The 13,857-nt window shown below is 36.0% G+C and overlaps 1 protein-coding gene across 21 annotated transcripts in view; it reads left to right on the top strand.

Moving 5' to 3' along the window:
- The window catches only part of celsr1a (cadherin EGF LAG seven-pass G-type receptor 1a), a 100,124-nt gene that overhangs the window by 43,976 nt on the left and 42,291 nt on the right, over positions 1-13,857 (top strand). For 11 of the 21 annotated variants that reach the window (XM_077233919.1, XM_077233918.1, XM_077233920.1 and 8 more), the window contains exons 5-6: positions 1,341-1,429; positions 7,304-7,384. In XM_077233919.1, the coding sequence (XP_077090034.1) occupies positions 1,341-1,429; positions 7,304-7,384 (170 nt within the window). The remainder of the gene's footprint in view (positions 1-1,340; positions 1,430-7,303; positions 7,385-13,857) is intronic. The other 10 variants (XM_077233930.1, XM_077233928.1, XM_077233929.1 and 7 more) reach the window with 1 other exon arrangement.

Here is a 13,857-nt window from a genome sequence, read left to right as displayed (position 1 = left end):
AGTTGTATTTTGTGTAACATTATCTTGCTTAATGCTATCAACCTGCATTGAGATCCTAATTGTTTTTATGTCAGATACATACAGATATAATAAATGTATTTCAAAAATAGATTATATAATCTAATAGATATTGCACACATAAATAGATCAAGTTAGATTAAGTTGCTTGTGTTGCTACTTTTTTTAACAGGCTAAACTGTGTTTAGTGACTTAAAGGGGTCATATGATGCAATTTCTTGTTTTCCTTTGTCTTTAGTGTGTTATGTTGCTGTTAGTGCAAGTATAAGATCAGCAGAGTTACTAAGCTTATTACTAAATATTCTTAAAAGTTAAGGCTCATCCACGCTTACCTAAAACGCTTCGTTCAAACACGCCCGCACAAATGTACGTCAGTGTTTCAGAACACCGCCCAAACGCATACGCAAAGAAAGAAGGCGTAACTTTTTTTCTCACTGTATTGTTGCCGCTGGCGCCGCCATGTCGTGGAGACTCTGTGTCTTTCGTTGCGAAAGCCATACTTTGTTTGGCCTTCCAAAAGAGGACACAATTAGAAAACAGTGGGGTAATTCCATCTTTGCAAGTATATTCTGGCCCTTCTGACTCACAGACACAGCCTGGAAGTATGTTTTCATATTTTAAGATTTTACTACTAACTGTTCAAACACAAGTTTTTAGCAGTATAGAGTAGCAGTTGCTCGTCGTTTCTACGATCACTAATGCAGACATGGTTTTATGTTTACATAGTGTTCTTCCCCCGTAGCGCGCCGCAATGCGTAAAAAGACAGTAAAGTCCTTTTAATCAGTAATTATGTCCCCAATGAAATAAAACTTTACCAATCTGATACGATCTGGTCCAGTCGTGCTGGCGAAGTTGATCGATCTGCATTTTCCGGTTCAGATTCAGGCTCGAATTTACAAGGTAGTTCAGACATTATAACCTGCCATTATTGCTTTGGGATCTGATGTTCCAAATATGGTAAGGGTCGTGACATTTCCGTCACACGCTTAAGGTTTTTGGGCCAATAACAATGTCCTGGATTGCTTTTCAGAACGATGAGCTTTGTAAAAATCGGCGCGTTTCAGAAAGGCCGGACATAGAGGAGCAACAGCAATGTGCAGTATGTGTAAAATAATGACTTTTTTTTTAAACCGCGTAAACACATTTCATTAAACCAAATACACAAAATAATGTTCTTTTTAGAACCATCATATGACCCCTTTAAAATAATGAGTTGGTAACATAAAAATGCATAGTAAAGTAGCATATATATATACAACGTTAATGTACATGCTTTTCTCCCGTCTCTTTAATGAACATTTTTTCCATCTTTCTGTCCTAGGTGAGTCTAAAACAACGGTTGCACCTTTCGTACCAGGTGGAGTTAGTGATGGCCAGTGGCATTCGGTTCAGCTTCACTACTACAACAAGGTAAGATATAAAGACATCTTTGCTTTTAATTGTTGGAATGGTTGTTCCTGAGGATTCTCGCTTCTTCTGCAAAAACAGGACAATTAATAGACGGTGTTTGTTCCCACGATGGTTTTCTTACTTTCCACTTGTATCTGACCTGAGGAAGACAGGAGATTATTTAATAGCATTTATCGGATTCTCTCTGTTTGACTTGAATTGCATTTCACTCAACTGGAGTTTGTTTTCAAATGCTTCCACACCCAAAGGCAACTAAGCGTGTTTGCACGAGATTGCTTAATTAAGTCTAAATGCACTTACTAGCATGTTTTTGCATGTGTTGCTTAGTCTTCCACATGAAGATTATGACTAGAGTTTATCTAGCATTGCCCTCTCCATGTTGCCAGTCACTGAAAGACAGTCTGCTAACTGGAGGCCACATGATTCATGTAAAGCTTCCAAAAAAAAAAAAACCCTCATGCGCTTTGGTAACAAAAGACACAGTCGTCTTTATTTCAGTCGTGTGATTCTCGACTCTTCCAAGCCCTGAACATCAGAAACTGAATATGCCATTTGGGATGTGCGAAGAGTCTTCCTGCTTGTAAGAGACTCCAACTTGAGTTTCATAAACCTGCTTTTAAGATTGTTTTCAATGTAGTCTTCAAGCATATCCTTGTACTCGTATAAGTGAGCAGTAGTTGGAGACGGAAACAATGAGGATGTCTCGAATTTCAAGGGAGTTTACGACTGTGTTTTAATTTACTGCAAAAAGACTAATGCGGTTTCTTGTAAAGACATTAGTTGATGACGATATATCAGACTTGTGGTTTGCTATTTTTTTCTGGAGATACGACAACACAGAAAGGTTTATTATCATTTTATTGTTTTGTCATGTATTAAGTATATGTAATACAAAAAAAATGGATGATATGGCGTATTGTGATTTGGACAAGAGAGGTGTATTATTCATTTTCAAAGCACTGGGCTTGTAATTTTCAGTTGGTGGATGATAAAATGATAGACTTCCATTGAATAAGAGAATATTATATACATTTGGGATGGGCTGTTTGGACTAGTAAAGCAACCATCCACAACACAACATTATGTGAGTGAGTTTTGGACCTGCGAGCACCTAAAAGTTTTGTTTAGTATGCATTGTGAATTGTTACCTATGTAGTATACAATGGGTTATGCAGTGTTTGCTGGTTTTGTTGTGATTGAGCATAATAGTTTAAAGCCCTTTTATGTCCAGCCTGAGTTGCTATTGGTGGAATACACACACACACACACACACACACACACACACACACACACACACACACACACACACACACACACACACACACACACACACACACACACACACACACACACACACTCGTTTATACACGGATACTACATAAACACAACTCACAGTGGGTGCCGAGAAGGTGTTAGACCACCAGCCAAGTGGGAGTCCTCACACACGGCTGTGTCAAAAATACTCCACCTGCCTCCGACACACACAAATTGTAAAAAGGGAGGCCAGATACGCAGCAAGTGTGTGACAGCCTGCAGCTGTTGTTGAGTGCATGAGGTGATTTACCATGGTGATTTGATCATACACACAAACACACACACATACATTGGCACAGAAGAGCCAGTCTCTGTGAGAATAACCAACGGCAGTGTCACACTCAGTTCTGTCTCGAGCCATGTCTCGCAGAGTGTGAGAACTGTCAAGAGCAGGTATACTGTCCAGATCTAAAGACATTCCTCCACAATCAGTTAATGCTTCCCCTGATTATCACCTCCGCACAGCACCAGAGAGAGGTCTGTTGGGATTTCAGAGGATTTTAGATGGAATCTGCTCATACTTTCACAACCTTTTAAGGTACCGCTGCACTTTAAAGGAACATACAGAAAGACAAAGTGCCTTAGTCATACCTAATGCCCAATGCTTAATTTATGGGGTCAGAGGGTGAATATATAAAAGCTTGTGGCTGCGTACACAGTACACACTAGAGTTCACGCTAGAGAATGCTGCAATCCATTCATTTCAAGGGGGATGGTTTGCCTCAAGGACATAGAAGAAAAAAGCGAGTGTGCAAAGGTGACGTTATGTAATGTGGACGTGAGAGGCTGCATCCGAAATCACATACTTCCCTACTATAGAGTATGCAAAAAACAGTATGTGATAAAATAAGTGTCTGAAATTCACTGTACTCATAAAAGAGTAGGGTGCTAACCACAGAAGAAGATAGTTTATGCTAATGCGAGATATAGCGCCTCTTGTGGCAATGCTGACACATTTCAGAACACAGCAAAGCATAAAAACAAAGTGTTTGATTTCTCAAACAGTATGGCTTTATTGTGTTTCTTTTTAGACCTTTTGTTGCTAAAGGTGGATAGAGCTGGGGGTCTGGGTACTATTCACACATCATCAAACTAGATGATAGATGCTCCATTGATGATATCACAGTAAAGAAGGCAATTGAAAAACTTCCTAAATTTTCTATTTTTTGGAAAAGGTCTTGTTGAATAGAGTCCATTTCGAGGAGTGAGATATGCTTTATAATTAAATTTGCATTGTATTTAAACAGTGTAAAACCAACATTTGATAATTAAAATGACTACTAGCTCTGTTCCTTCACCTACTGCATTTTTAGGCAAAATAGAATAGTTTTAAGATACCCTTTTTTCAGAGAAGGGAATAAGAATGCACTGTTATGAGACCAAGATATATTACAAGTCAAGTGACTTGTTAGTTATAAACATTCTTTATTTCATTTTTGTTTAAAGTATTGATAAAAATAGTAATCTAATTAAAAAATGAATTCTTTACCACATATTTTGTGTGATACACTACTGTTCAGAAGTGAGGGGGTGTATCTTGCTATCACAGGAATACATTATTTCTTAAAACATAACATTTTTTAGTATTTTATATTGTAATATTATTTTACAATATTGCTCTTTTTACTGTATTTTTGATCGAATACATGCAGTCTTGGGGCCTCATTTATAAAATGTTGTGCAGAAACTGTCCTACATTTGATCTTACGATCATTTCTCAAAAATGCCGTGATTCAGAGAACGAACATACGCACAAAAAAAAACTGCGTATGACTCTTTCCAATTTGAAATTTATAAATTGCAAATGATTTTGAAATTGTGTGCGGCTGAATGGTTTCAGATCTCCACTTGTAAATGCCCCCTAATTAATGTCAATAACGTAAAAGAAGACCAGTCAACGTCCAAATTCTTTTCTTGAGAATGGCGAGTGGCAAGAATTGCTTGGATTTCCAAATACCTGCAGTAATCCAACTCTCTGCCACAAGGAAAAGTGCGTACACGTTGGTAACGCGTCACCCCCAGATAAACGAAAATGGGCAAAGATACGGTATTAGCTGAGATGACGGCTAACAAAAAAGCAGAAAAACGGCTAGTAGTGACAGCAGCGGCAATCCACCTGTCACTCAAGTGGCAAAAAAATTCACCCCCCTCACAGTTGTCATGAAGGGCAAAATTAGCTATATAGACCAAAACCACTTTTTGTTCCAGGCTGTAAACATATTTTTTTTTATGCTGTAAATTTGGCCATTTTGGCTCTCTTTTGGAGTCTATCTCCAACGGCCAGTTGATGAATTGCAGTTAGTAACTCATTTCTTTGTTCGATTCAAGAGAGAGACCGGAAGGTTGCCGCATACTTGAGCATATATTTTATGTTTATTAGAGTATTTTATTGGTAGTGTAGCAAAATCAGACTATTTGAATCCATGTCCGAGTCATTGTGTGCTGCTGTATTTACAGTGACTGCACACACTGCAGTTCTCACAGTTAATTTCAGTCCTTTCAATTTACCTGCAGCTTAGAAGTGGATTCGAGCTTAGTACTCATTACATGCGGGATATATATCATAGACACTAATCTAAATTCCCAGACATCCCCATATAACTTTAACCTTAATTAACTTAGGTGTCAGTTTCAGCTGTCAGGATAAATGCAAGATATTTTTGTAAGAAGGGAATATTATTATATACATTTGATCAATTTTAATACTTTATTATACTTTATTATATAATACTTTATTATATAATACTTTAATACTTCAATTTTAAAAATAACGTAGTTTGTGACATTGCTTTTTTTGTATAAAAAATGTATATGTATATATTTAGCCCCCTATAAAACTACTTATGTGTGTATGTACAAAACCAGAAAAGCACATAATTGTGTACTACATAAAAACAATTTAACACATGCCATGTTGAACTCAATTCAGTTCAACTCGGCTTCATTTCTAAATCGCTAATATCAAAGCACAGTGGATCACAAAGAAGCTTAACTGGGTGGCAGTACTTATATCCACAATGAGCAAACACAAGACCACTGGGGGGGGGGGGAAACCTTGATAGTAAGGAAGTTACTGAAAGAGATTCTCTCTTCAGCAATGCTAAAACAACTAACTCAAAAACAGTTTGTCAATGTCTAGTTGACCTAATAAAGATGATTGCACAATATTGGAAGAAAAGTAAGTGGATTTAGGGCCTCAAGGCAAGCAAGCAATCATTCTGGTCAGTGTAAAGGGCGCCAGTTCACATTTAATTTAGCCTACAGAGGGGGGTGACAGAAGCGGGCAGGTTTACTGAGAGGTCATGAGCTATAGATGCTGGAAAAACTTTTATTATTTATGGACATACTAACAGATTTAATTAGTTATTTGAGTCTTTAAACTGTGGTGCACCAGATGCACTGTGAATAGATTTAGCTAAAAAGTCAGTGATAAACAAATGTTCTTCTTGGATTAGTTTACCTAACAGAGCATGAGTGAAGATAGTTTTACAGTTTACCCTTTTTTTCGTACCGAGAACTTCAAATATACTCAAATATAGTATTGCAAGATAACTTGCAATACTCCCAGTTTAGTGCAATATCTTAAAAATTCAGGTGATATTTATATTTATTTATATTTATTCATACTATTCAAAATACTGTAAATATGTTCATAATCTGTAAATGTTTATTCTGGCAAAACCCAACTGTGACCATATATTTTTATAGTATTTTCATATTTTTTTGTATAATTTTATTTGTATAATTTGTATTACTATGTTTTCTTGTTGTATCTGTATTTGTATATGTGCACTGGAAGCTTCAGTACCAAAGGAAAATTCCTTGTGTGTGCAAGCACACTTGGCAATAAAGCTCTTTCTGATTCTGATTCTGATTCTGATATACATACAAACTCAACTAAATTCAGGATCAGTTTGTGTTATTTCATTAATTACGTAAAACATGTACATATCACTCAAATTGATATTGGATGCATTCACGCTAAAGCTTTCCTAGCGGAACAAGTTCACTTGACACCAAAGTTCGGTTTGTTTGGTTGGTGTGAAAGCACTCGAGTCGAGAAAACGGTGGGTTCGGTTCATTTGGAACCCATTGTAGCGAGCGAATGAATCCAATCCTATTTCAGATTCTGAAAGTTCCTTTCACATGTACCGGAAACTTCGAAATCCGATTCACAAGGCATTTTTGTATCTAAATCAGAAATGGATTCAATGGCTGAAACTGTCAATCCGATTGAAATCTCCTTCAAATCGAGCTCAATAAGATTGATTGAAGTATTTACATGGAGGCTTTTCAGTCCAATTAAACCGTCAATCCATTTATTAATGGATTGTTTGGTTGCATGTAAATGTAGCTTTTGATGACTAAACACGGACCCAAAACGTACGACGTAGAAATCGTCGTAAAAAATGTATAAAAGACATCTCTGTTAAATGTTAATGATTTGGGGCTGGTTTTACTAGCGTCTGCTGCTACTTTAAAAGGGCTTTCAAAATCTGTGGGGTTTAAGGGCTTCATCATACGTTCTAATCGCCGCTTTCTCTCCCGTGGTCTACGCAGGACAGCCTGCACCTGCTGGACTCCAGTGGGGTGCTGAGCGTCCACCTCTATACCGCCTGGCTGGAGCTCACTCATAAGGAGGTACTGTATACAGTGACCTAGCGTAGCTCTGCGGTGGCGGTTCCTGCTATCTCTCCGACCTCAGGGTCCGCATTTACAAAGCGTCTCAGAGTCCCCAGGGCTGTTTCTGGATCAGTTGTGTACTCGGTTATTTAGAGACTAAAGAGCAGTTTTGGCAATCAAATCCTAAACCAACTCCTGTAGTTTGAGAAGCTTTGTGAATACAGACCCAGAGCTTCTTTTCTCTCCAACAGCTTGTATCTGTGTCCAAAGAGATTAATTTATAGGGATCCATCAAAATTGATCTGAATATTCCTCTGTTAGTGAATTAAACTAACAAGTTTTAAGAACACATAACACAGTAATAGCTATCGGTTGATTTCAAGTTGGACATGAAGAGAGTAATGAATACCATTAATAAGTCAACTGCTTCGACCTATTTGGTAATTCAACTGGCTCAAGCCAAGGACTTTTGTCCTGAAATGAGTTTTGAGTCTTTTTGGCTGATGTGAATATAACTAAGTGCTGTGGTGCTGCTGAATGTTGAGTATTCATGGAGTTTTGTCTGCGTTAGAGAAATGACGACTTTCAAGTACCGTTCTTTAGGAAAATCAATGGCAATATATTCCCAGTATACTCATGGCTACTCCATACAGACAAAATGGCCAACGATATCGACATACCCACATTCAGTTAATCCGGTTGCATCAAAACATTTGTTGGTAGTTTGTTAGGGAAAACAAGATCCACTTTCTGCAGGCTGATTAAGGGTTTGAAGAGGTCCAATGGAATGAATCATATTGTTTTAACAAGTTGTTGCAGAAAGAATGGTCTCCGATGGGAATATGCCTTTAAGCTGGTATATCTTGATCAAGGTGTAAAGCTATTTGATAAATCCTCAGTTACATGTGTAGTTAAAATGTTAACCAACTTCCAGTTGTTGTTAATGTAAGAGAAATACAGGACTTTGATAGTAGTGATAAGATGGAAGCTTGTTCAGAGTACCAGTTCAACCCAAACGTGCTTGACGTATTATGCAGATATCTCCTATTTTTGTCACTGTACGTCAGTTAAGGTTAATTTCTGTAGGAATATTGGAAACCCAGTGTGCCTCTGACACATGGAAAAAGTTTTGGGATCCCCCAAATGCTTTAAAGCGGGAAATGGGACAGGAGAAAGGATGAAACACACAGACCGTGCAAGTGTGTCACGCCCTGTAGAGGAAGGAAGAATGACATCATGGATCTTCATGCAGTTATACAGCTGCTTTTTAAAATCTCTGCATAAGGAGGGTATATATATTGGAAGACATGATGCAGTTGACTAAATAGTGTGTGGTTTTGAAGTTGAGGTTGAGAATGAATTTCAGACTTTGTGCTATCCGAACCAACCAAAAGGTCTCAACTTTTCCAAATCTTAGTTGTGTATCATATGCCTATCCTATATGTGAGGTTCTACCTCAACAGTGAATTTTGTAACATAGGCTCATTGCACATAAGTATCCAATTTCAAAGCATACCTGTACATACAATTCACTGTTAATCTGAAATTAACACTCGTGGCAGTAAAACACCAACAGTTTTTATTTCTTTTCACTCAAATTATGTTTAATGGGGCAGATTATACATTAATAAATTTTTTTGGATGATTCCTTGCACAATACTATGTTATGACCTCAAAACATTTGCGTATAGTGCATGATTGGTAAACTTATGCATTTTGATGATGCACAGTAAACTTGCTCGATAGCTCATCTAGTACAGTATTGCACTTGCATTGCGGAGCATCCTAAATCATAGTAAAAGAGCTCAAAGACTTGTATAAACAAACTAAATTTGCATGGTTGCTTAAGGAAATGCATTTTTAACTTACGTTTAACACTAACGGTTAGGTTTAGGGTAGGGTTTAGTGTAGGTAAACATAATGGAGCATTAAACCTTTTAGTGCTACTTACTGGACATTTCATTTCTGAACTGCCGTGATATGTACATTGTGATATACGCACTGTTTGCCAGATTTCCATTCATCTTTTTTGTATAAAACTGAATGCTCTATCAGCTCCATTCACTGGACCTTTAATTTTAAAAGTGTTGTTTAGTGTGCTAGAAACCGTAATTCTCAGAAATGGTAGGTTTTTCCTAATAAACCTTGGTTTAAAGTTTATGTGCCATCGCCAAGGATTCAAGACTGGATTGGTTAGCCCCTTAGGCAAAAGGAAAAAAAAACTTTCTTTATTGACGGCATTCAAATTATCTTTGTATTCTGCCAAAATAAAATGTTTAGCAAGCAAAATACAAGGGCAATCAGCCAATCAGTTGTCAGGATGTAATTATCCTATTGCTCCAGGCAAATCTTTTCTACTACTTCTACTCCTACTCCTTCTACTACTTCTACTACTTCTACTACTTTATTGGTCAGCATGATTTTGCCAAGTAAGACCTGTTCCTGGGTCAACATATTTATCAATATATATATATATATATATATATATATATATATATATATATATATATATATATATATATATATATATATACAAATATAATATTTGTGACCAGAAATTTACTTCTAGCCCTATCCCTACTTCTAACTTATCCCTAATATCAGAGGGAAAATGGTAGGCGAATAACACTGGTCTTGTAGAGTATAAAGCTAACTGAACTTGACATAATCTGTAAACTTCTTCTTTAATTCTGATTGGTTGATTTGAATGTTGTTCCAGGATCAACAAAAATACTGATTCAGGAACATGTTGTACTTAGTGAAATCAAGTTCACTTACTTCATTTGCCAACCAAACAACTGCCATTGAGAATAATGGGAATGCTTAAAGATTTACCCAAGGTATTTTTGACCTTTCAAAAAAATGTGTAGAACATCCAAAAAAAAAAAAAAAAAACAATTCCAAAAACAAGTTTCTCTTGATAGATATGATAGACCTGCATCATATCTTCCCTACTGAGAAACTTAGTATGTGACATTTACAGAACATCCAATCACTCAGGATAAGTTGTTGTACAAAAGCTGTCTCAATTGTCCACGTAAAGCTGTTTTTTGTTGTTTTACTTTCAGTTACTAGTGAGATAATTGGCCTAGTGTATGAGGAGATTTGTGGTGATTTAGTGTCAAGATGATAAAAATTCATGTCAAGGGATTTTATCAAGAATGACTGCTGATGTCTTCAGTTCATAGATCTTCTTCCGCCTGCTATTCAGCTGTCATTCACTTTCGAAAGCTCTCGCCAGAAGAATGCACTCGAGCTGAATGTACGATCAGGCCTGTTTTACTAAAGAACAAACCATTATGAACCACTCATTCATTATAATGTGGCGTAGGTCAGATTCTGTGAAGTTTTTGGCGCTTTTAGAGTACCAATGAATGACTGTACCCATAGGCAGAGTTCATAGGCAAAGTTTCAGGGGTTATTTTTCTCCAGTTTGAAAATAATACTCTTTTTCTGTGTCAGCTTTCAAAAGTATTGGATACTTATCCATCTTTTTTTGCATTCTGCTAATGTCCCATTTAATTTGAAACGTGTGAGATTAAAATGAGAAAACACTATTTTTGTGCTTCATATTGATTAACAGCCATGACATTAAAGCCAAAATGTATCATTTCTGAACATCACCAAAATTAAGTGTTATTATATGTATCTAAAACTAAAACCATAAAACATTGTTTCTTAATAAAATAAATGTTAACTGAAAAATCTAATGAAGTATAAAAAGTAAACTTATTTTATTTCAGCTATAATTAATTGAGTTTAACTTGATGTACTAAAATAACTAAAACTGAAATAACAATCAATAAAAGCTGTATAAACATATTTCAAAATAATAATAATAAAAAAAAACAGCAAAATTACACAATTTTAAATCGAAATGGAAAATAAAAAAATAAACTATAAAAGGTATGTAAACTATTACTATAAAAATATGTCAGTGATTCTAAAATAACACTGCACCAAACACTCTCCCATCTACCATTGGTCAGACAGACAGAGAGTCCCGCCCAAAAAAACAGTTACAGTTTACAGTTTACTTAAAGCCATTATTTATAATGCATTATAAAGTATTTTAATGCATTCATTATACCTTATAATGCACCTAAAAATGCTTTGGATGATCCCATGAATAATTGTAACCACAGTTATAATACATTATTATATGCATTAGATAAGTATAATCTAATAATTCTAATGCATTAAAACACATTAAAACTTTGATTATAGCTACAGAGAAATAATGCGTTATAATGGACATTTTGAATACCTTTATAATGCATTATACATAGAGGCTTTAGGTAAAGTGTACTTTTTCTGTCTCTCTCTCTTTTTAGTAACAATACTCTGCACATTAAGATTGGATAAGTGAAATAATTTTTTTTTTTTAAAGCCATTTATTATAAAGTAGTAGATAGGCTTGGCCTCATTTTTTTACATCAGTGCAGTTTCTACCCATTCCTTTGTGCCTTAACTTTTTCAAGATTTGTATCTTAGCATTCAGAATACATCGCGGCTTTGTTGAGTTTCATATCACGGGTATGGTGTACTCAGACTGCCATAAAGAGTTTTATTATGTGACATGAATGTCTTCAGTAACCTGTTCGGCGAGGAGAAGTGGACAGCACCTGTAATAAGAGATTGCTTTGTACCTGCACACTTTTTCCTTCTTAAAGGCGAGTTTGGTGGATTACGCACATAGCAGAGGCACAAAAGCGCACGTCATCTCACATCCAGCATTGATAAATGAGATGTGTTATTGAGACACATGGGTCTAAAAGTGGTCCCCATGTCCCGTAGGCCAGCCGACAACACCGTGCTATGTGTATGTCCTGAGGGTGTGTGTGTATGTGTGTGAACCTGGGCCAGTTCGCTTGAATTATTCACGGCTCTAGGTTTACACAGCCGGAGGCCGGGTGAGGTAGTGCTGTTTGATAGCGAAGGAGATCAGTGTGACAAAGACACGACACTCTCACACAGATGGGTTCTGCCATGACACCTGCGCCAGACACAAGAAATAGAGTCTGGATGTGTGTGTGTGTGTGTGTGTGTGTGTGAGGTGATAATAATGAGTGCATTTCCTTGGTATAGCAAAAATGAAAGCATCTCCCCCAATCGAGACTTCCTGTATTGTAAAAATGTCCCTCATGGCCTTCATTGTCTCAGCATTACATGTAGATTTTAAAGCACATAAAAAAGCGCGAGTCATCATTGAACCGATTCTTTGAAATGATCAGTGCCGTATATCACATATCTTTATCTTTATGTGATAAATCTTTATATCACATTCATATCTTTTATATATTTTATAAACTAAATAAAATAGTGCTGGGCAACGATTAATCGCGGTTAATCGCTTCCAAAATAAAAGTTTGTGTTTGCATAATGTGTGTGTGTGTACTGTGTATAATTATTTTGTATATATTAATACACACAAATGCATGTATATATATATATATATATATATATATATATATATATATATATATATATATAAATATATATATATAAGACAAAATGTGTTATTTATAAATAAAATAATAATAATATAAATTATGTATAAATATATATTATATTATTTAAAAAAGTTAAATAAATACTTGCATATGTGTGTATTTTTATATACAAAACAATTATACACAGTACAAACACATTTATTATGTTAACACAAACTTTTATTTTGAATGCGATTAATCGCGATTAATCGTTGCCCAGGACTTTATTATTTAAACAGAGACACTCTTAAAATCTTAAGATTCATAAAGCTCCCAGTGACACAAAGAATGGGTTCGAGAGTTTCCCGGTATTTAGGAGAGTTAAAAAAAACAATTACATTGCAATAGTCAAATTGTTTGTTAATTTTACATACATTGGAAATATTTTTATATATGTTATATATATAATATAATCAACATACTCACATTCACAGCTCTAAGAAAGTTTTCATACATGAATATATTTCGTGAGTATTGTGAAGGTGTAAGATGACTCTATCATCAGTTTTTTTCATGTTGTTTTCGTATTTTGTGTGTAACACAATCCGTTGATTGACATTTCGCTCTAATCCCTCATAAAGCAGTTGTGTTCCCGTTTAACTGACAGGACAGTGGCAGACAGAGGCGGATTTATCTGAAAGCCAAGCAGTTTTACCTGAACCGCACAACCGTTACTGTCAAACCCAAGCTCAGTTTGGCCCTGTGGGGAAAACACAAGCCATTTAGAGTCGTTTACAGACGTGTTGTCCTGTACTGACTTGTGTTAGCAGTCGAAACACTGAGATGTTCTGAAGGTAGACTCAGGGCACTTTCACATATCCATGATTAATTCTTACACTTGTGCTTGTAGTACACTGGATGGGCTGAACGCTACATGTCCAGAACAGATCATTTGAGAATGTGAAACTCTAGAATCCTGCTCAAAGCGGAAAACATTGATGTACCCTAAAGACTGCGATTTTGATCCCTGTAAATGAGCTATCAAATGTACAATGTGCC

This window comes from Siphateles boraxobius, unplaced genomic scaffold, assembly GCF_051911475.1.
Source record: "Siphateles boraxobius isolate OS27281-9 unplaced genomic scaffold, OSU_SipBor_1 19, whole genome shotgun sequence".
In the NCBI taxonomy this organism is placed as follows: domain Eukaryota; kingdom Metazoa; phylum Chordata; class Actinopteri; order Cypriniformes; family Leuciscidae; genus Siphateles; species Siphateles boraxobius.
Note: the sequence above shows the minus strand (reverse complement) of the source record. Positions and strands in the feature narration are given on the sequence as shown.